At 47.6% G+C, this 22,801-nt stretch overlaps 11 protein-coding genes across 11 annotated transcripts; 5 read left to right on the top strand and 6 right to left on the bottom strand.

Annotated features, from left to right (window-relative positions):
- Nucleotides 1–1,745: 1,745 nt before the first annotated feature.
- On the top strand, nt 1,746–3,405 carry N7495_009952 (putative MFS monosaccharide transporter; the record flags this gene model as incomplete). Its single annotated transcript, XM_057212603.1, has 2 exons — nt 1,746–3,116; nt 3,172–3,405. 2 exons carry the CDS (start codon nt 1,746–1,748, stop codon nt 3,403–3,405), a joined length of 1,605 nt encoding a protein of 534 aa, XP_057059466.1.
- Nucleotides 3,406–3,993: 588 nt separating this feature from the next.
- Nucleotides 3,994–5,086, top strand: N7495_009951 (Rab family GTPase; the record flags this gene model as incomplete). Its single annotated transcript, XM_057212602.1, has 2 exons — nt 3,994–4,045; nt 4,122–5,086. The coding sequence occupies 2 exons, from the start codon at nt 3,994–3,996 to the stop codon at nt 5,084–5,086; spliced, it is 1,017 nt and encodes a 338-aa protein (XP_057059465.1).
- Nucleotides 5,087–6,230: 1,144 nt separating this feature from the next.
- N7495_009950 (DUF3431 domain-containing protein) lies at nt 6,231–7,298 on the top strand (the record flags this gene model as incomplete). The annotated part of the gene is made up of 4 exons (XM_057212601.1): nt 6,231–6,544; nt 6,621–6,685; nt 6,744–7,191; nt 7,241–7,298. The coding sequence occupies 4 exons, from the start codon at nt 6,231–6,233 to the stop codon at nt 7,296–7,298; spliced, it is 885 nt and encodes a 294-aa protein (XP_057059464.1).
- Nucleotides 7,299–7,440: 142 nt separating this feature from the next.
- On the bottom strand, nt 7,441–8,511 carry N7495_009949 (alpha-ketoglutarate-dependent dioxygenase AlkB family protein; the record flags this gene model as incomplete). The annotated part of the gene is made up of 1 exon (XM_057212600.1): nt 7,441–8,511. One exon carries the CDS (start codon nt 8,509–8,511, stop codon nt 7,441–7,443), a length of 1,071 nt encoding a protein of 356 aa, XP_057059463.1.
- Nucleotides 8,512–9,225: 714 nt separating this feature from the next.
- On the top strand, nt 9,226–10,086 carry N7495_009948 (uncharacterized protein; the record flags this gene model as incomplete). Its single annotated transcript, XM_057212599.1, has 1 exon — nt 9,226–10,086. One exon carries the CDS (start codon nt 9,226–9,228, stop codon nt 10,084–10,086), a length of 861 nt encoding a protein of 286 aa, XP_057059462.1.
- A 138-nt stretch (nt 10,087–10,224) lies between these two features.
- Nucleotides 10,225–11,816, bottom strand: N7495_009947 (purple acid phosphatase family protein; the record flags this gene model as incomplete). The annotated part of the gene is made up of 2 exons (XM_057212598.1): nt 10,225–11,600; nt 11,654–11,816. The coding sequence occupies 2 exons, from the start codon at nt 11,814–11,816 to the stop codon at nt 10,225–10,227; spliced, it is 1,539 nt and encodes a 512-aa protein (XP_057059461.1).
- A 763-nt stretch (nt 11,817–12,579) lies between these two features.
- N7495_009946 (zinc-binding alcohol dehydrogenase family protein) lies at nt 12,580–13,654 on the bottom strand (the record flags this gene model as incomplete). Its single annotated transcript, XM_057212597.1, has 2 exons — nt 12,580–13,262; nt 13,315–13,654. The coding sequence occupies 2 exons, from the start codon at nt 13,652–13,654 to the stop codon at nt 12,580–12,582; spliced, it is 1,023 nt and encodes a 340-aa protein (XP_057059460.1).
- Nucleotides 13,655–16,452: 2,798 nt separating this feature from the next.
- Nucleotides 16,453–17,925, bottom strand: N7495_009945 (putative nuclear envelope protein Brr6; the record flags this gene model as incomplete). The annotated part of the gene is made up of 3 exons (XM_057212596.1): nt 16,453–16,800; nt 16,856–17,763; nt 17,814–17,925. 3 exons carry the CDS (start codon nt 17,923–17,925, stop codon nt 16,453–16,455), a joined length of 1,368 nt encoding a protein of 455 aa, XP_057059459.1.
- A 416-nt stretch (nt 17,926–18,341) lies between these two features.
- cwc26 (putative cell cycle control protein (Cwf26)) lies at nt 18,342–19,334 on the bottom strand (the record flags this gene model as incomplete). Its single annotated transcript, XM_057212595.1, has 1 exon — nt 18,342–19,334. One exon carries the CDS (start codon nt 19,332–19,334, stop codon nt 18,342–18,344), a length of 993 nt encoding a protein of 330 aa, XP_057059458.1.
- A 148-nt stretch (nt 19,335–19,482) lies between these two features.
- On the top strand, nt 19,483–19,991 carry N7495_009943 (MGMT family protein; the record flags this gene model as incomplete). Its single annotated transcript, XM_057212594.1, has 2 exons — nt 19,483–19,775; nt 19,829–19,991. 2 exons carry the CDS (start codon nt 19,483–19,485, stop codon nt 19,989–19,991), a joined length of 456 nt encoding a protein of 151 aa, XP_057059457.1.
- A 663-nt stretch (nt 19,992–20,654) lies between these two features.
- On the bottom strand, nt 20,655–22,700 carry N7495_009942 (serine/threonine-protein kinase; the record flags this gene model as incomplete). Its single annotated transcript, XM_057212593.1, has 5 exons — nt 20,655–21,092; nt 21,146–21,380; nt 21,438–21,537; nt 21,595–22,415; nt 22,540–22,700. 5 exons carry the CDS (start codon nt 22,698–22,700, stop codon nt 20,655–20,657), a joined length of 1,755 nt encoding a protein of 584 aa, XP_057059456.1.
- Nucleotides 22,701–22,801: the final 101 nt, after the last annotated feature.

Genomic DNA, 22,801 nt, shown 5'->3' with positions numbered 1-22,801 from the left:
GGTCGGAAAAAAGGAATGTATATCCTCACCTTTTTAACCAGTACTAAGTAAAAATGGGACGGAAGTGGCGTCTACCCCGTAAACTTCTGACCACAAGTTCCTGTAGCACGGCGCCACCTTATCATTCTAAGAATCTCGGGTAGGCTATACCCAAGTTGTACCGCAGTGAAATAATAACAAATTTTTATGACGTTGACCTTCGGAAAGCATCCGAAGAAGGAAACAGATTGACTTTCTGCGTCAGCCAACGAAGATGTTTGATAGTGATGGAGGGGAGACTAGTCCATCTCCGTACTTCAGAAGAATGCAGGATCAGATGAAATCCGATTGTACGCGCACTGATCAGCAACATAAAACTCATAAAACAATAATCCAGCAGGATCGGAAGACCCCCCCGTAGTTTAGCCGAACCACGCCATAAGTTCTAAACGATTGAAATGCGAAACCACCGAAACAGAAAGCGGAGATCTTATTTCTCATATTTCTTTCCTAAGTCTGTTTTTTTGCAGAATGACGTGAGGGTAGTAACTAAGTTGACCATAGAGCGTTGAGAGTCGGGGATGTTGGGTTGATGTGCGTCTGGGTGATTCGTGCAAATAGTGGAGATGGCGGTCAAGCCGAAAGTAGATTACCAGATAATGAGAATGAATAGGAGTGGTAAGATGAAAGGATATCGGAAGGAGAGATCTCAGTTGTTCCTTAACGGTAGTATATCAGAATTACCCAGGGACTGTATATATGCGACGGTGAGTTGGGGAATACAATTTATATCACTTCGATTCTCCGTATTTACCTATCCCCAGACCTTCAAACGCGGAGACTGAGCCCTGGTTAATGTCGAGTGGGAGAAGGATCCCTCCGTCAGTCGGCACTGACGACCCACCATCTCCACCTAACCACACCGATCCACATCCGTGCCCGTACGGCATTCCAGGATCCACACTTCCAGGTTCGGCTTTTTTTTCATTCGGCAAGCCGTGTGCACTCGCTCATCCACCGAAACAACCCTGCCCTTCCACTTTATTCCCCTTCCCCTCAACTCCACTGTTAGCAACCGGATACTACTCCATTTGACCTGGGGCCGAATCCTGATATTATTGGATCCATTATCTTGCTACATTAATCAAATATTTCGGAATCTGTCCGAGTAGATCATCGAGGGGTTCCGATTGTTTTTCGAGGTGAAAGAAGCCGGCGATAGGGTCTGAACAGATGGTACGCCTAAGATAATGATTCCCTCCTTACTGCACATACTTAGTGGCTGCATGTAACAAAAAACGGGAGTCTAGAACAAGTGAGATGTTGTTGACCAGAATCGAGAATATTGAACAGAGGTCACTCTTAAGAGTGTACTTTGTACTGAGGACTAAGTCTCAACATCAACTCATGAACTGACATCATAGGCCTATAAGGATGCAGTGGAGTGGGTCAGAAATGCTTAATCCATCATTAAAGCAATTGAACTTAATTGGAGGGATCGAAGTTGGGGTCCACACTAAAAGTGGAGTCTGTCCGAATCGGGATATATTTATTCATTTTTATTAATTCAGTAATTCATCTATGCCCCAAGGATGCAAACTACCTATCTAAATAGAAACATTCAAATACCTTCCCCGTCCCTCTCAGATCTTCTTTTCTTCACTTCAATTCCCTGATCTCCTCTATCTCCACATGCTGAATCTGGAGTTAATAATTTCGAATTAAGATCTTATACTTCTACATTCTATACACAGGTTGTCTACATCATGGCGCCTAGCTTCGGTGGTCTATCAGGCAGGAAACTGTCAATGACAGTTTCCACAATCGCAACAATGGGATTCCTGCTCTTCGGCTATGACCAAGGAGTCATGTCAGGAATCATCAACTCAAACGTCTTTGACAATGTCTTCACAGCAGCCAAAAACAACTCAGTCATGCAAGCGCTGATCACGGCAATCTACGAACTAGGCTGTCTCTTCGGTGCCATGTTCGCCCTTTTCACCGGAGACTGGCTCGGTCGTCGCTGGATGGTCATCTGCGGCGCAACAGTCATGATCATCGGTGTTGTAATCCAGGTCACAGCCTTTGCCGATCACATCCCCTTGCTGCAGTTCATGATCGGCCGTGTTATCACCGGCGTCGGTAACGGCATGAACACCTCCACCATCCCCACCTACCAAGCCGAGTGCTCGCGCGCCAGTAATCGCGGTCTTCTCATCTGCATTGAGGGCGGTATTATCGCCATCGGAACAGCTATCGCATACTGGATCGACTTCGGTGCCTCGTACGGTCCTGACGATCTTGTCTGGCGTTTCCCAATTGCATTCCAGGTCGTTTTCGGTGTTATCATTATCGTCGGCATGTGGTTCATGCCCGACTCGCCTCGCTACCTCATCTCTCGCGGCAAGATCCACGAGGGCGAGTATGTACTTGCTGCGCTCGCAGGCCTCGAGATCGACGATCCAGAGACCCAGCTCCAAAAGCAGCTTGTCATTGAATCCATCGAGGCTGCCGGTGTCGCTGAGGGCGCAGGGTATTCTGATCTCTTGACTGGCGGCAAGACCCAGCATCTGCGCCGCATGCTGATCGGTGCTTCCTCCCAGATCGCGCAGCAGCTCAGTGGCTGTAATGCAGTAATCTACTATCTCCCGGTCCTAATGGAGAGTTCCCTTAAACAGAGCACCTTCATGTCGCTGGTGATCTCCGGTGTGAATATGATCGTGTACGCCCTCTTCGCCACTTTCTCCTGGTTCTTCATCGAGAAGATTGGTCGCCGAAAGCTGTTCATTGGCGGCATGACAGGCCAGTGTATTTCCATGATCATAGTTTTCGCCTGTTTGATACCAGGCACGACCAGCGCAGCAAAGGGTGCCGTTTTCGGTCTGTTCCTGTACATGGCATTCTTCGGTGCTGCCATGCTCCCCCTGCCGTGGCTGTACCCAGCCGAGATCTCGCCCATTCGCACTCGCGGCAAGGCCAATGCCGTGTCCACCTGCTCTAACTGGCTTTTCAACTTCACCGTCGTCATGATCACGCCGGTTATGATCGCCAATATCGGCTGGGGAACATACCTCTTCTTCGCATGCATGAACGCCATCTTCATCCCGATCATGTACTTCTTCTACCCAGAGACAGCGGTAAGTTTTTCTGCCTACACCCAAGGTCTGAACTAAATACTAATATGCGTAATAGGGACGTTCACTCGAAGAGATAGATATCATCTTCGCCAAGGGCTACTGTGAAAATATAAGCTACGTCAAGGCAGCCCATGACCTCCCTCGCCTTACAGACGAACAAATCGAGCAAAAAGCCCTGGAGTACGGCTTCCGCGATGCAGGCGACAAGTCCGACCCCGAGAAGGGCCGCTCAGGTTCATCATCAGATGAACAGCAAGAAATATTTGCTCCCACTGTTGGAGAAAAATAGATGAACGTTATGAGTTATAAGCTTAGACAGCGCAGTGCGTTGTGATGTGTCCACGCGATGTTATTGGCGATACGGGGAGCCCCGCCCCCTTTTGTTTCATTTTCATTATACCCTTTTCATTTTTGCCTTTGAAGCATGGCTGCTTTTGAGGTTGATATCTATTAACCATTGCTGGTCTTTGGAAATAAGGACGAGCAGAACGAGCAGAACTAGCAGAACTAGCAGAACTAGTACTATGGAGTATAGAACTCGTATAGAATGAAAGAATGTTCTCTGCAAATCCTGAACTCAAAGTAAATTAAAAGAAAGTAAACTAGAGTTTAGGATTGAACAGATCAAGGAACAGGAAATGTCCTTGCTTAATGTCTTAGATACTAAAGAAATCAGAAAGTAATATTAAATTAAATAAGAAGAAATGAGCAATGAAAACAAGGTCGGCAGATCCCGTTTCAACCATCCGCTCTGTTTGTTTTCTTATTTTTTTTTTTTTTACTTCTGCCTTCTCACTCTACTCTCTACCTGCTACTCTACTCTTAACATGCCCATCTCTCTCACCCCACCCCCGCACCGAGAGAAATGAACTCCGCCATGAACCCCACCAAATCCCTCGAGTTCAAGCTAGTGGTAATGGGAAGCGCCGGTAAGAACTAGCCGGAGCCCGAGAACAAAAAAAAAAAAAAACACTCCCCGCTAACCACATCTGCCTACCACTACAGGAGTAGGCAAAACCTCCTTAGTCCAACGCTACGTCCGCAACACCTTCTCCCCAGCAACGACAACCTCAACAGTCGGCGCGTCCTTCGTAACAAAGCGCGTATTCGATAATGCCTCGGATACGCTAATCCGCCTCCAGATCTGGGATACAGCCGGCCAAGAGCGATTCCGCAGTATATCACGACTCTATTACCGCGGTGCGCACGCCTGCGTGCTCTGCTACGATATCACAGACGAAAACAGCTTCAACGAAATGACAGGATGGCTTCGCGAGCTCCGCCGCAATATAGATGGAAGTGAAGGTGACGCAGACCCGCTTATCATCCACGTTGTCGGGACTAAATCCGACATCGTCACGCTGGACCCTGCGTCCCGCCGCGTGCCGTTTGAGCGCACCATCGCTTACGTTGCTGAGCAGTTAGATCCTAATCGAGCTGGGACGCCGCCTGCCAGTGCGATGATGGAGGTTAGTAATAGCTCGCGGGAGAATACGCGTGGCAGTGCTAGTACGTCTGTGGCTAGTATTTCCGGATTTGGGAGTAGCTCGGGCTTCTTCGGGCAGCCGCCTGGCAGTGCGGGTGGCCATTCGAACGGAAGTGCGCTGTTGAGTCCGGACTCTAAGCGTAGTTCGGCGTTCTGGGGCCAGGAGATCGGGTGGGATTGTTGCCATGAGATTAGTGCCAAGGACGGTGAGGGTATCGACGAGGTGTTCCGGGTTATTACTCGGAAGTTGGTTGAGCAACGGAATCGGCGCGATGCAGAGCTTGCGCTGTCTGCTGCGGCCTCGCCTATCCGTGAGGGGATTGAGGGCTTTCCGCCTATGGATGGGACGGGAAGTTTCCGTCTTGGTCATGGTGATAAGAGGCGCAGTTGGTTAGGTCTTACTAGTCCTGGACCTGGTCTGGGCGTTGAGATGGAGGAGACGGAGTTGATGCAGGCTGCTCGACAACGAGGTCGGTGCTGCTGATTTACATGCTTATATTTCTCATTTTTGTGTTCATTTTTGTGTTCTTTGGGCTGGCTGTTTGATATCCTTGATTGATTTGTTTTCACGGTGGTCGTTTATGGCATTTACGGGTTGGCGTTGCTTCATGCATTTGGTTGGTTATGCTTTGATGATACGAAGATTAGTTACTAGTACAGTAAAATTGCATGTCGCGATTGAGATGAATATAGTTTCTCTATTCAGGAGTAGACGATAAGACAACCTTGGAACGCACTGTCTCTCTTTAAGCAGTTACTGCCAAGAGATCTAATTTAAACCAAAGTAAGAATACGAGATGTTATCTACAGACTCCTTGATCAACCCTGAGTGGTTATAGATCGTGATAATGCATTATCTCGGCGATTAAAACATAACATATTAAGAACATGATTATGATCTCGAAAGTAACAGAAATGTCAAATTTAAGGGTTTCATACGGATATACAAAAGTAGTAAGTAAAATATGAAGTGTGGGTCTCTCCTTTTCCCTTTTACTCTCGATAGTAAAGACTAGCAGTTCCAGGGTTGTGGTTGTGGTCTGAAAACTCTTCTAATCCCCCCTATTCTTATTACTGCTTATGTCTCCTAAATAGTAAGGAGTACTTAACTGACTCGAGTACTTGAGGTATCTTACTATATGCATAACAGCTGACATCAGCGTGGTCTGTTCTATAAGAATATAATGATCCGGCGCTAGTCATATCAGGGGAGAATGGAAGATACTAGATCATATGTACTAGTCATGTACTGTTTATACTTATTTTACGTATCAAAGTGACTTTAATGGTACTTCCAAAATCAGTCCCGCGCCAATCAGCAAACTTCTGTTTTAACTTCTATTCCATTATTCCATCTATTTCTTCCTTCCTTCTTCTCATCATCTCAGTCACTCGTTTCTGAAATACCTGTGTTCAGTCATTTCCGCATGGGGAGTCGATTCCGAGTTCGTACTTGATAGTCTCGCGTCTTTTCGCCCAATTCGTGGTCTCCTTTCCCGGAGCAACACTCAGCTGCAACGCAAACTAAACCACAAACCCCTCTAGTTTCCAATTCCTCCTCTTTCTCTTTCCCCTTCCCTTCTCTCTTCTTTTTTTTTTGGTTATTTTGGTCTCCACACGGTAATGCCATGAGGTTATCAATTCGAATTGGTTTGGCTGCTGTGCTGATCATCTTCGCGCTTGTCTTGTTCAACCGTAATATCCACTCGAGCGACCGCTCCCCCGTTGCATCATTCTGGCGTTTCGACACCACTTCCTTCCAGTCTGCTCTACGCCCTGAAAAACACCTATTTTCTGGACGCCGGAAATGGGGTACAGGCACAAACCAGGTCGGTCTCAATAATTTCAAGACCACCGAGATCGAAGTGCCGAGTGAGGGTGTCATTGTCATGGCCAAGTTGAAGGCCGAGAACACAGCCTGGGTATCTGGTGAATTAGCAGAGTAGGTCGCCCTTCAACCATTGGCTTTGATGTTTAAATCCTCTCCATTGAGCCCGATCGCGAACTAACTTTTTCAGATGGCGCAATTACATCTACACCGTAGACGACACCTCCGTCCAAACGCACACCCCAAAGAACAAGGGTCGCGAAGCCCTCCCCCTACCTCCAGTACCTAGTTGACCACTACAATGATCTCCCAGAAATTGTCCTCTTCCTTCACAGCCACCGCGACGGCTGGCCCGCCGCCTGGCACACTGACACGATGGAGTACAACAACGTGGATTCCGTGCGGGCGCTGCGCCGCGAATACGTCCTGCAAGAGGGATTCGTCAACCTACGCTGCCAGATGTCACCCGGCTGCCCGGCAGAAATGCAGCCATTCCGATCACCGCCGCAGCCAGGCGACACGGGCGAGAAGCACTACGCCGAGGCGTGGAAGGAGCTTTTCGGTAACAAGGACGTTCCAAAGGTCATCGGCGCTCCATGCTGCTCTCAATTCGCTGTGTCGCGCGAACAGATTCTTCAACGGCCATTGAGCGATTATCAGCGTATGTATAATTGGGTGTTGCAGAACGACCTGCCTGATGAGGTCACCTCCAACATTATGGAGTACTCGTGGCATATAATTTTCGGCAAGGATCCTATTTTGTGAGTGATCCCATCCGACCTTTTAAGTTCTCTTTACTGACTGCCACAGCTGCCCTGATGTATTCCAATGTTATGCCGACGTATACGGCGAAGAAGTGATCGTTTAATTCCTCATTTCTCGTCCGTCTCCTATCTTCTACCCTTACCATTTTATATTTGATAACACACCCCTAGGAGGGCCATTATGCTCAATGAGCCCAATGCACATTACGAATTGCTACTGTATAGAAAGGACACCGAAGAGTAATTTCAGATCACCGCATCAGCCGTAGAGCGTATTCGCATCTCCATCCCCCTATCATCCCACCTCCAAACCTCCCCACAGCCAACATTATAATTATAATAGTTATTAGTCCCAGCAGGGACCATCGCCCTCCGAAACGTAATATTGACCCGTCCACGCACGGAATCCCCACTCCGACCCTTTCGCTTCGGGATGCTATGTAACCACGCAGCCTGCGTGCTACCCCGCATAACAATCATATCACCCGAAGCAAGCGGCATTTTGACCTGCGTCTGCACTCTTGGTACAGATAACGAACCAGCCGTACAGCCCCGTATCTCATCCGCAGTACCCTGTTGTACGACGACCGGTTTCATCTTAAGTATGAAATCGCGTTCACCGCCCAGCGAGACTGACGCAATATCCGGGTCTGCGCCTAGAAACCGCTCGTCGTCGGAGTGGAAGGCGATGCTGTCCTCGCCACTGGCATAGTAGTTTACTAGAACGAAGTTATACGTTGCTCCTGTTGCGGCTTGAACGTGCTGGCGGAGGGTGTCGAGGCACGGCGGAATTGGGCGCGGGGGGTATTGATAGCGGGAGTGCAGGGGTTTTTGGGACGTTGCGTCGACAAGGATTAGTTCTTCTTCTTCGCTAGCTTCTCCTTCTCCATCTCCGCTCAGTGAATCTGGCTTAAGCTTAGACTTGCCAACAAAACGTGCCGTTTCATCAACCCCGAAAATAGTCGTAAACCTCGGCGTATTAACGAGCGTGTCGACACCACCGCGTTTAATAGAATACTGTACACGATAAAACGGCAATTCAGCTCTGAGGAACTTGAACAGATCCGCAGCAGTGTCGCGACGCAGAAACGGCTGGAAATAGAGGAGGTCCAGCCGCGGCTGATTGTTTATCGTGCGTGCTGGCTGCGCTGGAGTGCTGTTCAGATTGGAGTTTATGTGTAGCGGGAGGTGTTTTATGGCGTGGGGGTAGGTTGGGTGCTTGCTTGATTTTGAGTCGGACTCGGAGTCTTCTAGGGAACGTTGTTGACGTTTTCGGGCTTGGGGTTTGAAGAAGGCGTCTAGGGTTCTTTTTGCCATTGCGTTGGATAGTTGATGAAGAATGAAATGTTGATGCATTTGGATCCCTGGATTGGGATCGGATCGGATCCAACTTTGACTCGTCCATCCTAGCACTGAACTTTCCTAGCATTCGACCTTTTGATAAATGGCTTTTCAATTCGTGAATTTCCTGGTAGCTATAGACTAATATAAACACAATGGACCTCGGGCTCGTACATAACTTCCTTTTGGGCACCATAAGCAGAAGTAGGGGCTTTTGAGAGTGATGGGGGCTATCACTATCCATCTGGTCATTGAATACTTAGGTAGCGTATGAAATCACAACTGCAGGATTCAAGTTTATGTGAAAAGCAGTTTTGTTATCCGTCAGCTGATCTACCGAGTATACGTATACTTGCCGCTCCCATAACAAAACAGCTGTAGTCTAGCACAGTCCCCGTTAGGACAAAACTACATTTGTCTTTCAGAAAGGCCCCCATGAAGGATCTTGTCTCTGAAATCTATCTGTACCTGAAAACCTAGCCTCTCACATTTAGAAACAAGTCCACTGGTGGAGACGTAGGAACAGGAAAAGAATTAGGGCCTAGAGGATTCATTCATCCTTCAATGCGATGGTCATGGCTTCGGCCCCATCTGAAGTAGATTAAACATACCAGAAATCTTTTTTAAAAACCCCTAGTCCTTTCACCATTCTCACGTTCAACTGAACAATCCCACGATGTGATTGAGAGAATGACAGCTCTCTACACCATCCTTTCGTCCCTATGGATCCTTTCTCTCCTCATCGCAACAGCCACACCAACACAACTATCACCCCGAACAACTCAGGAACAATGCAGCCAAAACTGTACATCATGCGTCCTTCCCTCGACGTACAAATTCACCCCCGCCAAACGACTACTAAGTAGCCCTTCAGACTTGAGCGAAACAATCGAAGACTACCTCAAAAGACTGTACCTCTCAACGGAGTGGCTAGAGATGGAAAGTGAAAGCTCAGTCGGCGAATCCACAGCCGCATACTGGGAACTAGGTGACGAGACTGAAATAATCGGCGTAGGCGTTCTCCTTGGCTGTGTGTCCGTAGTGGTCGCCTCCCACAAAGGAATCTACATATCGCATCACTGGGAAATACCAGCTTTCAGCACGTCAGACTGGGTGATAAACACACAGGAGCAATTCAAGAACTACGTCTTAGACAAGATCGAATACGGGGGTGGAAGTGACATGCCCAGTTTGAAGCGGTATACCGGTGCAAGCGGACCTTTTAAGCCCGAGTATGGACCGAAAGCGTATGTCTTGCGACGACGTCAGTCAGAACATGAGGCTTATGATGTGGATTACATGAATCGGTGTCAGGAGCTGGCGAATCTTGTTTCAAGATTAGTTGGTGTGACGACGGAGGTTGTGGCTTATAAGAATGATGGGACGTCTACTGTTAGTAGTGCTGGGAAGGCGGTATTTCAGTATGATCCTAATGAATTGCCGTATATCTGCTCTGAGCAGACTGCTATATCGAGGTTTTGGGTTGAGACTGACAAGGTGTTTGAGGTGTTGTGGGAGGCTTTGGATACCCAGTTGGTTGAGGAAGATTAAGTCAAATGAAGGCGTATAATTATGTACACGCTTGATGCTGCCAGGTGCAGTCAGCTGCGTCCAAGACATGACCTTCTGAGCTTTTATTTACATGATAATCACGATACTTTTCTATACACGTAGCCATCCACGGATGACCTACTGATCAACAAACGCCTCCGTATGCGACTTGTACAGAACACTAGTATCCAAAACCTCACCAGTATTAGAGCGAATGAACTCCACGCGCAACTCATTCTCACTCTCAAAAGCCAGGGTAGCATAGCTGAAGTCATCAGCATACGCAAACTCATTATACGACTGTTTTGTGCCGATGCTAGAAATACCCTCGATATTACCAGCACCGCCAGCAACAATGTACATAGGAGCCTTAGGATCCTTCAATCCATTGGGATCAGCAGTGCCATTGTATATGGGCGCGAAGCGCTGCGAGTTATGCACGTGGCCGAAGACGCCGAGGTCAACGCCATACTGGTAGTACAGGTCCTCGAAAGCTTCCTGGCACGAAGTGCAGACGTTGCTGCTACCACTACTTGAAGGGACAGAGTAGAAGGGACGGTGTCCTGTGACGATCAGCCACGGTGTGACCGAGCGGTCGACGCTGGCTAGATCGGCCTTGAGGAACTCGATTTGCTGGTTCGTTACGCCAAAGGGGCCGCTGTTTAGACTTTGAGAGCCTCCAACACCGTCGGGGGCGTTGGGGAAGTCTGTTTCTGTGTCTATCATCACAACGTGCGCCATACCGTACTCGAACGAGTACCAGAAGGGCGGGTTGGAGAGGCTACGCGCTTGAGTGGCCAGTGCCTGTGCGGTCGTGTTCGTCGATGACGAGGCGAAGGACTGCGGCATTGTGTGCTGGTAGCGGTGCATGAAGTCGGTAAAGTTCTTTTGGCCCTCTGGACACAGGTCGTTCAGGAACGGAATCTCAGAGCACGAGGCTTCATGGTTACCGGGTGAAGCCATGTATAGCTTGCTAGAGGAGACAGGTGCGAGCTGGCCGTAGAACTGCTCCAGGATAGACTGGTAGGCTTTCTTTCCTTCCAAGATGTTCTTCAATTTCAGGTACCAGTCGTCTGCGTAGGCGAAGTCGCCGGGGTGCAGGACTACTTCGTAGTTGTCTGCATTTGCAGCTAGACGGCCAATGGTGGAGTGGTTTAGTTCTGGTCGGACGAAGATGTCGCTGATGTCGCGCTTGGCGCTACTTGCTGTGAAGCCATCTTTACCGTAGACGCCCAGATCGATGACCACGCTTGAGTTGAAGGGAGTCGTGTCTCCTGGCTTGCGTGGGCTCAGGAAGTGGCCCACTGTGGAGTTTGTGGACACGATCTTGTAGTAGTAGTCTGTAGCTGATTCTAGGCTGGTTAGGTATGCATAGTTTGACCAAGTTCGGGACGTGTCGTAGGTTGTCGAGGCATTTGTTGTGCAGGCCTTGTACGCCAGGTTGGTTTCAGAGAGACCATATTCGACACAGCCCTCGGTCAGCTGTTCGTATGTGTTCCAACCGACAGATACCGCTGCAAGAAGTCATTTTTAGTCCAATTGGTTCTGTTCGCGCTGCTTGACTCACAGTCAGGTCCGTAGATCGCAACGCGCTGCTGTGTAGGTGTGGTCAAGTCCTTGGGAATGGCAGGATAATCGACAATGGCATCACCAATATCAGAGCGAGCTTTGCTTGTTGCCAGAGCGGAACCGGCCAGCAAGGACAGGGTAATCGCAGAATATCTGGCCATTTTGATTAATTCGTTTTTCTAAGGAGTTCCATCCCGAATAGGGGCTCTTAAATACCAGTGAGTTAGCTCTAAAATTAAATGATTTAATTAAATAGCACTATTGAAAGTGTGTAATTGACAAGCAGTAAATCACAAACATGAAATCCAATACATATTAACTTCCATTACACGTGCACAATATTCTAGAATCAACATGAAACAACGGAAATTTACTTATCAATCAAGCTTTAAAGTACGTTGGTAATTTATGTAATTTGTATCACATGATTTGAAATTTATGTATATTATTTATGTACATTTTACATGATCTCTCCAGTACACTTTGGCCTTCTAGTCTCTTCTTTGGATATGGAGTCTCCTTAAACTCGCGATTCTCCAAAATTGATAGATATCAGCTATCGGAATTGCTACTTTTTCCCAATAACCTAGCAATTCGATGGGCACAAAGAAAACCCAATGTTCTAGTAAATAGAAAGAGAGAGAGAATGTGTTATTTGGTTTGTATATTGTGAGATATGTTAATGAATTAGTTAGGGTTGCAGTTTAATCTTGTGTAAATTACGTACGTTACCAACCAAACAAATTTAGACATATTTCTTCCCGTATCTAGAACGCCACCATATATATCTAAGTGGGGTTTAATCTTAATGACTTAGACTTAGTACACTCTTTCGTGGTCATAATTTATGTTATGAATTCAATTTCGTTATTTATGCTCGTCACTTTGATCTAGACTTCATTTCAAACTCAATAGCTGCCCAAATTAGTCAGTCTCACTAATACGAACCACATACTTCACTGCCGAAGCTTTGCCGGATTTCAGATCAAGCAATGCCCCCTGGAGACCTTGCAAGCCACCCGGACGGACCTCGAACGGGTGCCCCGTGAACCACCCCTGGTCCAGACCACGACCAAAGAACCGATAAAAAGCCATGGCAAACTCACGGTTGCCAATCGCAGTCCCCTCCGCAGGTGGCATGTGAACTCTGTTAACCATGGTTGGTTTATGAGAAATGCCCTCGGGAAGCTTCTCTTTAATAGGTAGAGCAGAGGCGATCTTGGCGGGCACCGTCAGTACCACGGCAATATTGTGGTAGCTTCCTTTCTCGGCGACGGCGTCGAAAGCATGATAGATTGGTTTATCGGATGCTGCCTTGATTGCCTTCCGCACGGCTTCATCGCCTTCGCGGTAGTCGATGATCGTGTCACCCTTCTTACGGTCAATCAGGCCCTCAATGAACGTGGCGCCCTTGCCTGCTACCACGATGAGGGGATGGATGTTGGAGAGCTGGGCAAGCTTAATTGCAAAGGCGCCAACGGCTGAGGCCCCGCCATACACGACCAGGGGAGTGGGCTCCTGGGTCGGGCGCCAAGGCAGCGGCAAGTTCAGAATCTGGTAAACACCCAGCGCAGCTGTCATAGCAGCGAGAGGAATAGTAGCAGCCTCTGTTGGGAATAAGTAATTGAGAAAAAAAAATATGAATAAATATGATCTCACCTTCAAAGCTAGTCTTCTCCGGAATATGGAAAGTAGTATACTCCCAAGCAATAGCATACTCGCCATAACTTCCATTCAGCGCCAACATCTCATGGAACGCAGCAACGCGATCACCGATGTGGAAACCAATTACTCCGGCACCAACAGCCTCAACATAACCGGCAATATCATCACCCTGGTTCAATGGCGGGTTGTTCGGTAGGTCAGTAGCAAGTCTCCAGTCCTTGGGATTAGTTCCGGAGACCACGACCCGAATAAGGATCTGACTAGTACTGGGAGCGGGGATATCGGTGTTCCGAATCTCGACTTTGAGGTTTTTATCAACGAATGCCTGCTTCATTTTGATTTGAATGTTGAGTTTTTAGCGAAAAGTTGGTTGTGCTACTACCTATGGCTTTCTGCGCTTTGAGTTCTTGATTTATAATTTCTTGCTTTATCATAGAAGCTGCAAGAACTGCTATGACGAGATCTGACTACAGAGTAATATGCAGCAAATCTTGGAATTATCTGATGTAGCTCTGAAGTGAAACCCCGCGACCCTTGTGACCTTGAAATTTCTTAAAATAGTATTTACAAGTAATTTTCAATATTGTCACTTTTTACAGTTTTTGTTAAAATGACAAAATTTCAATTTAAACTTATAAATTAAACATATTTAATATTAAATTTGAAAGTCCTTTTACCATTCCCAAGTCATTATTCCGAGTCCTTACTACTTCGAGTCATTTATACTCCGAGTTATTACAGCTCCGAGTCATTATTATTCCGAGTCCTTACTACTCCGAGTCATTGCTACTCCGAGTCCTTACTACTCCGAGTCATTGCTACTCCGAGTCATTACTACTCAGTCATTATTACTCCGAATCATTATCACCTCTTACCACTCCTCGCCTGCATTCTCCGAAAAGGTCACGAGTGTGACTTTTTGTTATAGCGAGGGGTTCACCGCTTTAACATAGTCCAATTTCCGAATAAGAGAAAGCTATGTATAGCAAATTTAGAACACTGGATGAGAGTCTATCATGGATGGAAGGGAGATATAAGAGGCATTCCAGATGCTCTTCTCCGACACTTTCATCTTCAATTGCTTATCTGGAGAATTTATCGTCATTATGCTGCCAAAGGGAACCGAAAGACGGGGTTAAGGTCGACTGGAAAAATTTCGCTAATCAAATAGATGCCGAAGGAAAAAGTTGTATCGATGAATCAATAAGGCAGCATATCAAGCATGTCAGCTCAATTTTGAAAGTCTATTCACCTATGGTATTGCTGGTATTGTTTTTTAGGTAGCACAAACTCCCAGTCCTAGGTTTATAAAGCAACTTAACCCACCAGACTGTAGATACTTGCTTAAAAACATCACGCCAAGAGTAGTTAAGGGAGGTCTTCGATGGTACCTTGGATCAAATAACATCACCCACATCCACTTCCCTAAAAGGGTGCTCTGTCGGAGCAAAACTGCGTCACTTGAACGACGGTGGATGCAAGCACAGTTAAGTTAAGCTAGCAGAAAAACTAATACGGCTAATGTATGAAGTTCAAATTTCTCACTAAGCACAACTCACAAACGCGCTTTTTTTCAAGTGCTCCGACAATTCTCTTGGGAGATCATGGCTGGATGCAATAATTGTTGTAGCCATCGCCGGAGACTAGAAACGCCCCACTGTCTTGTCATTGATAGTATATAACTAGTCGATTTGCACTCCATTCAGGTACTCTCATATTTCTTGGAGATTCCTGAAGTGCACTTCCAGTTGAGCTGGAATTGATAGTGATATGAGTCTTTCGAAACGTGCTGATGAATGAGGAAAACGGAAGGTTTTGCCTTTGAGCCCTGTTCAGGTTAATAAGAGTCAAACAGACATGCTCAAAATATCTTTTAGAGCCTGAGTCATCTGTCTAGCGGCAGAAATAATTTCATTCTGTTCAGTAGCCGTCGGCAGCAGAGGTGGCTGGAATGAGCAGACTCTGATAAGACTGCAGCTGACCATGTTTCTGGGCAAAACAATCGAGGTCTTTGGCACCAGAGCCAGTGGTGATATCACGGTACTTCGCTGTGAATACTAAGTAACCTTTCTGTCGGAAAAGCAGTATGAATACTGCCCGTGGTTTAGGCAAAGATGATCAAGACCTTGCCAGAGTAGCAGACGTTGCCCATGATGCAGTAGGCGTGTTGGTAGATGAACTTTTAGAGCTAGCTAAACTGTGGTGGGAGTATAGTACAACCCTCGAACTTGAGTAGCGCCACCTGAATCCAGCGTGTGAATCTCTATCACAGCGGTAGGGGCATTCATCAAACCTGCTATGGTATAACGCGCAATTTCTTCGTTCTACGCCCCAACGACGGCAGCTGTACTAGAGGCAGTCGGGAGGCCCATATCATCAAAGAATGTCTCATCGCATTCCTTGCACTTCACCAATCGGATAGCTGGAGGATTACCTGGTGATATTTGGGAGGGTTTGTGATGAGGGGCGTGATGCAGTGGACTGGAGTAGGCATACGTGGGCCCGATTATGACATCGGTATCTGAATTGGCTCACGGGACTTTTCGATTTCACGTTCACGGTATAGCACCGTTTCGTCATGCTTGAATTCGTTGGGTATTCCTCCATCGCCACGCTTTGCTAGCTTTCATATCTTCGGGCACTCCGTGTTCTTAGCCTTAGCCACTTTGTTTTTGCCAGTGACTTCGCTCTTGGTGGTGACCTGCACACAGCTGGCCATATACTACTATCTAGGTCTCATTCCCAACTGACGCCCAGGTGAAATGTACCGGAACTCCGGCTCATCACTAAGAAGCCAAAAATAGGGTCAGTAGAAGAATGGTATGAGAAGCTGGACTTGCTCTTGCCATAATACACCAGATAGTTTCACTCAGTATTTACGTGGAATTGGTATATGGATGAGTGGAAGGACAAACTATTCAGAGAGAGAGAGAGAGAGAGAGAGAGAGAGAGAGAGGTCAAGTAAGTGCAATAGGTCTAAAAACAAAAAAACTTCATTCCTAGAAACAAAAGAGCCGAAAAAGAAGTCGATAATATACAAATACAAAACAGAACACCATGCCCCAATATCCCGCCAGCTATGCCCAAAGTGAATACGCCAGACCCAGTTCGCGAACATGAATATGCTATGAATTACATGAACCGGCGGTCACGCTTATTAGGACTCGGGCTTCGTAGATGGGCTTCGCGGTCTCGGCTACGCTCGGTGATAAAGTCTAGTTTTCGGGGCTCCTCAAGTAAAAGAGGATTGTTTTCTTGCTGGACGTAGCTGCTTTTTACCGCCTGTCGTGGATCCCCTTGTCCGTAGTAGCCGTAGCTCGGATTTGATTGTGTTGGCGCATGGATAGACTCATGCGGTGGTTGGCGCGGGTAATTTGGGTGATGTTGGCTGTAATCAGGTTGATTATGACGAGTTCTGAAGGAGCGGAATGACCAGTTGCTGACAACTGTCACGGTAGATATAGTTGCGAGGAAGATCATCTGAAAGAGTAAAAATGTCAGAAAGTTAAAATGAAACTGGAGAGTGACGACATACTACTGCTTTGTAGCTGATCGGATCAATGAAACTGTTGATAATCGTAGCCATGGTCTGCGCCGATACCTTGGCTCGGCCCACCTTGGCTGGATCGCGATTCATGCACCGTTCCCAGTTCTCACACACGGTCTCCAGGGCAGGGAGTCGGTCTCCGCCGCCGCACTTGTTGTCGACATAGCTCTTTGCGCAAACAGCCATTTCGGCCAAAATCGTGTCCGAGACCTCCTCAGCAGCCTGGTCGAACTCGGCTCGGATAGCCGCCACGATTGTGAAGACGATGTACACGGCTAGGGAGAACAAAGAGAGATTGACGAGGAGCTGGGCCCACCACGACAAGATGTTCGGGACATTAGGGTGCGCCTCTAGGAGTGCAAAGAATTCCGAGAAGGAAGAGACTCGGGACTGGGGAGGCTTTGGATTTGAGACTTTTCTTTGTTTTCCCTGCTTGTCCTTCCACCCTTCGCGGCTGCTGGGCCGATCGCTCTCGTCGTCGCTATCCACTGGGATCCGTTGGCGAATCTCCTGATTCCGGCGGCGGTTCTTTTGGATCTTGCGAACGACTTTATCGGAGTAATTTTTTGTTCGTGGAATCTCCCCTCGACCGGGACTTTGCCCAAAGCGTCCATAAATAGGCCACAAGCTGTTTCGCCGCTCGTTTTTTCCTAGCTGCTCTGGCGTGTCATCATTATCTGCGTTCTCTGGTGAAGACATATTCTCAGGGCCAGATGACATGTCTACATCATTCAACTTGCGCGGGGTCATGAAAGCCGCCGCGTAGGAGGGGGTTTTGGCAGGTTGTGGCCGGGGGAGGGGTTGGCTGAACAAGAAAGCCTCAGAGTTCGGAGGACGCAGATATGGTAATTGGTTCTTTTCGGGTGAGCCGAATGCGGTATGTGTTCCTTTGAGCGCTCCTTTGTTAGCAAACCTGAGATTCAAGGACGTGGTCAAGTTGGCGTACTTTTTTTATTTTCCTGTTGCGTTGCGAACTGGGCGAAGGGCGATGTCGCATCCATCGGGCGACTCCTCTGCCATTCAAAGTCCATTGGACTCTCTGGAGCAGTCCTACGCATCTTGTCGTTGTTGGAGAAGACAAGGGTGGTAGGTGGGATTGTGGGACTAGAGGTTTTTATTTTGAGAGGTAAACAGACGTCGGAGCAACCATCTTCTTGGCGTTGCATATCTAGAACCTTAATTTCAATATACGACAACGACTTGATTCGATATGGATTTTGAACTTATTTGATAGTTCATGATCCTTTTAGTCTAATTTTAAGTGAGTTACTATGCAGGTACCTAGGTAGTTGTAACAAAAGAATTAGCCTTTGAATGGGTCACATACTAGGCTTGATTCTTTGATCATTAGGCCCCTGACTCTAACCTACTATCAAAACAGGCTATGAGGTACAGACTCGTCAATCCTAGTAATCCATTTGAGTACAGAGAAGTTTTCCATTAAATCACTGTGCTCCGTAAACTTGAATAGCGCTTATGCATCCATCTGCCATTGATACTCCAACGACGCTATCCGCGACTTCTTATTCCTGGCCGCAAACCAATCCTTTTCAAACCCATTTGCCCGATCAACCCCATCCCACCGATGCCCAGGTCGAATCCCATACCGATTTGGCTGGAACGAACCTCGATAGAGGGGTTTGCCTGTGACACTAGCACCAGTCTCTGCCTTCTTCGTCAAGAATTGGGCAGCGGGATCATTCCAGCGCGACTGAGCTTTTTGATCATCATTTAGATCCTGGTCATCAACCATACGCGCCAGCGGCATCGCCCGCACATCCTGTAGTTCCTGTCTTCTTTCCTCGCGCTGTTGGCGCTGGACATCGCCCATCATAGCCTCTTTAGCCTTTATTTCCTTTTCGCGTGCTTCCTCTTCGGCGCGCCGTGCCTCGGCTCTTTTCATCGCCACGTTGATGATTCGTCCTGACGCATCACGGTATATAGTCTGCTGTTCTTTGCCGCCACCGGATGCCTGGCGAAATAATGCTTCTTCGGTCTTGCGTTTCTTTTCTTGCACTTTCACCATGGCTGCTGTCTGTGCGGCTGTTTGGAGACCTGCTCGTATACCCGACTCCATGCGCGGTCCGTCATCATCTATCCCCTCCATATTATCATCTGCTTCTTCGGCTGCTCTCGCGTCGCGCTCCGCAGCTGCAGAAGCTAAGATTGCATCGGCGGCTTCTTGTTCGTTGTTGTTGCCAGAGGCTGCTCGGATAGACTTCCATGATGACTTTGCCTTGCTACGAAACTCGGCACTGGTGCCAGAGGTATCAATGGTAGGGGCGTCGTCGTCATCTTGAGCGGTGTTTGTGCCTTTGCGCAGATCGAACGAGTCATCGTCTACTATTATGAGGCCGGAGTTTGTATCAGTGGCTTTGGTCTTCTTGCGCTTTTTCTTCGGTCGTTCAGTAATTGGATCTGCGTTGAGATAGTTTTTTGCAAGGTAATCCGCTAGTGAGCCTGACATTTTGGTGGTTTGTTGAAGGTGGAGGGCCTCGAGAGTCCTGAAGGCTCATAGCCCAATCCGTCTTATCGATAACGGATCAACACTTTTCCGAGCGTTATTAGTAGTTATTAACCAAGCTTAGGATGCTACTGTTTACACTGTTCCCAGTATGGCTCGTACTGAAGAGGCTGAGTTCTGGGCTATGGCCGTTTACAACGCCATCCAAGAGATTCCGCATGGGAAAGTCACGTCCTACGGTCATATCGCCCTATTACTGGGTGAACGTACGAAAGTCCAACCCGAAAGCGAGGCTAAACTAATACTACAATACACAGCGCAACGACCACGGCAGGTCGGAGCCTCTCTCAAGTCTCTTCCATCTGAGGACTCCGGTCTCCATTTCAATGCAAGCTCCGTTCCGTGGCAGCGAGTTATTAATGCCAAGGGCATGATATCTCACCGGTGTGTTTCTCTACACTTGGAGGTACCACTTGGTAGATTAACTTATTCATCAGCGGGCCTGGGAGTGCGCAACGTCAGGCGGATGCTTTGCGTTTAGAAGGTGTTGTTGTCGAAAATGATAGCATGGGTGAAATGTATGTCGACTTTTCACGGTTTGGATGGTTTCCAAAGATGTTACCTAGTGAGGAGCAAGAGGACAGGGACAAGGTTACTTAAGTATGATTTACCTATTTACATTATAAAGCACGATATTGCTTTCTATTGTAGAATTTGTTGACTTTTACTACAGAACAGCAATTTATCCAAATCAGCCATCTTCATTTTCTCTCAGCTGGCACAAAATTGAACAAGCATCAATTTACCAAAGGATCGAAAGCATTCATCGAGTCAGGCGTCTCGACGATCGAATGAATCGAGAGTGCAGGACGATCTCTCAGACCACCGTAACATCTCCAGGTTTCGCCGAGAACACGTAGATGAGAACAGATTGGAAGGACAATAATCTATGAATGCTAAAATATGATAGGGGGAGGAAAATGTAGTAGCGTAATCGAAGTGGGGATGCATTCAAGTACAACAAGGTCAGTCGTGACATGTCATAAGAGAGCCACACATGCAATCGGCTACTGACATTGACCCAGAACATAAGAGTTGATAAGAGTTGATAAAAGTGGACGCCCGACCTGCATCAATCCGGTAACTGGGGAAGAAAAATATCGTTAAACTGACGTAGAATCACCGTCGGGGAGGTACTCCAGCAATAAATCCGGATGGAAACACCCCGTCTAGGGTATGAATCCTCCAAGATATGACGAGAAAAAGGAACACGTGAGAAATGAAATACCAGAAAGCTGTGAGGAAGCAGACGTATTTAGCACTTTATCGACGTTTGACCTCTGACGCCCAACCGTCAATGCCTTCACCTCGTGTACCTGGTGGGATCCCCAGATCAATTTTGCTCATGCCCTTGGCATCTTTTAACCACTCATTTGCGGACATGCCGCCGGCGTTGGCGCGCTTTTCAGGGTGAAGGTCTAGCATTGGTAATAAGAACTCGCCAATGCGCATGCTCTGCTCCACTGTGTAGTGGTATTTCTCGCGCAGGACTTCGGGCAAGGCCCAGTGACGGAGGCGGTGGATATTGCGCAGTTCACCCTTGCGGTTAAAGATATCTTGGGACCACTTGCCAGACAAGCACAATGATTTGGGGAATGGGCCAAGCAATTCAATAATCTGAGCGATGTGATCGTCATCCTTACCATACTTAGTGCCGGACTGGGGATCAAACAGGTAGTCGCCGGTGATTAATTCAAATACCTTATGGGGGTTAACATGATTTGACCTGAAATAGCATATCCAGAATTACTCACCATGCATGCCATACTCCAGACATCCGTACTGGCACCCCATTTGGCACCCAAGATCACCTCGGGTGATCGATACTGCCGTGTCTGGATGTCATTGGTGAAATGATGGCCCACCCAGCATGCGTTGCCGAGATCGGCGATCTTCACGGAGATCAAATTAAGGTCGATCTCATCTTCAACCGATTCAAATGAGTTCTTGTCAAGAGAAATGCCTGACACCTCTCGTTCTAGTAGATCCCTGTAATAGTTTGTCAGTATCATTGAATGTAACTATCCAGTTAGATGAGTGCCTTACGTGGTCTTCTCTCGCTGTGCCTGCTTTTCATCCTCTTCTTTGATTCCAAGAGTTTCTTTGATTCCAAGAGTTTCTTTCATTGATGGGGTTTCGGAAGCTACTAAATCGGAAGTTTGGTTAAGAGATAGAATGGGAACGATGCGTCGGATGATCTTACCTGGTTCATTTACCATCTGACTCAAGCTACTGTGGGAGTTAGAGGAGCTGTGCTTGAAGTCGAAGCTATTAAAGTTGGAATTCAGGGGACTAGGCAGTGGCTGACTACCGGTGATCAGCGTGCGCCGACGCCGGCGGCCATTGCGGTTATCCTCTTTGTTTTCCTTCTTTGCCTCCTCTTGCTTAACGTGGGCTTGCACGATCTTCTCAACATCGCCGATCTCGATCAAAACATTTTCTGGTTTCAGATCAGTGTGGATGATACCACATTCACGGTGGAGGTAATCCAGGCCTAGCAAGACCTGTTTTGTGATCTGCTTAACCAACGGCATCGGGATACCACGATGATTATACCGCTTGATCAGACCCAGCAAGTTTTCTCCCAGCACCTCGAAGACCATGCAAACATGGACACCATTGGGTCCTTTGTGTTCAAACGAGTCCAACAGACTGACAACATGCTTGCGGCCTGGGTGAGAGGGCTTTGCTTGGACAATTTTATTGAGCAGTTTAATCTCATCGATAGCTGTTTCGGTGTAGTGGGCCGCAGATCGCACGACTTTCAGAGCGACGTGCTTGCCAGTTGTGGTATCTCGAGACAACCACACTGTGGAGAAATGGCCCCAACCAAGCTTGCGCACCACAACGTAGCGACCATTATTGTATGTTTCGCCCACGGCGACAGGATGATAGCCACCCTTGCAGTAGTCTTCTGAATCTTCCTCCTCCGCAGTTGTCTCTACCTCGTCGCCCGATGACGACGATGGCGACCGCGACGCCGAAGCGCTAGTGGATTTCGAATTTATGGTGGCGGCGCCAGTCCTGTATTGTCGAGTAGTATTGGTTAGTCGCATTGCGCTGAGATTGGAATGAGTGGAGAGAGGATATGGAAGGGAGAAAAAAAAAGACAAGGACGAAGAAAAGAAGGAAAAACAAAAGCACTTACGATTCTGTAGCCTCGCCAGTTGGGTTTGCATCATTGGTTACGATCGGCTTGAGATCAGTGCCCTTTCTTCTTTTCTTGCCACCGTTGCCATTGGCAGCCGAGGCAGCAACACTAGCCATCTGTTTGCCCTTATTCAGTATGTCCTTGGTAAGATCCTCCATTTGGGTGGGGATCAGATTTTGGGAAGGATGTTAAAGTGAGGGACCGCAGCTGAAAGGCGGGGCACCGGGATGCGAGGTGGTTGGGCTACGGAAGAAAAAAA

Source organism: Penicillium taxi (genome assembly GCF_028828555.1).
Source record: "Penicillium taxi strain IBT 34144 chromosome Unknown utg000006l_segment0_segment0, whole genome shotgun sequence".
Lineage (NCBI taxonomy): Eukaryota > Fungi > Ascomycota > Eurotiomycetes > Eurotiales > Aspergillaceae > Penicillium > Penicillium taxi.
This window is presented reverse-complemented; position numbering and strand designations above follow the sequence as displayed.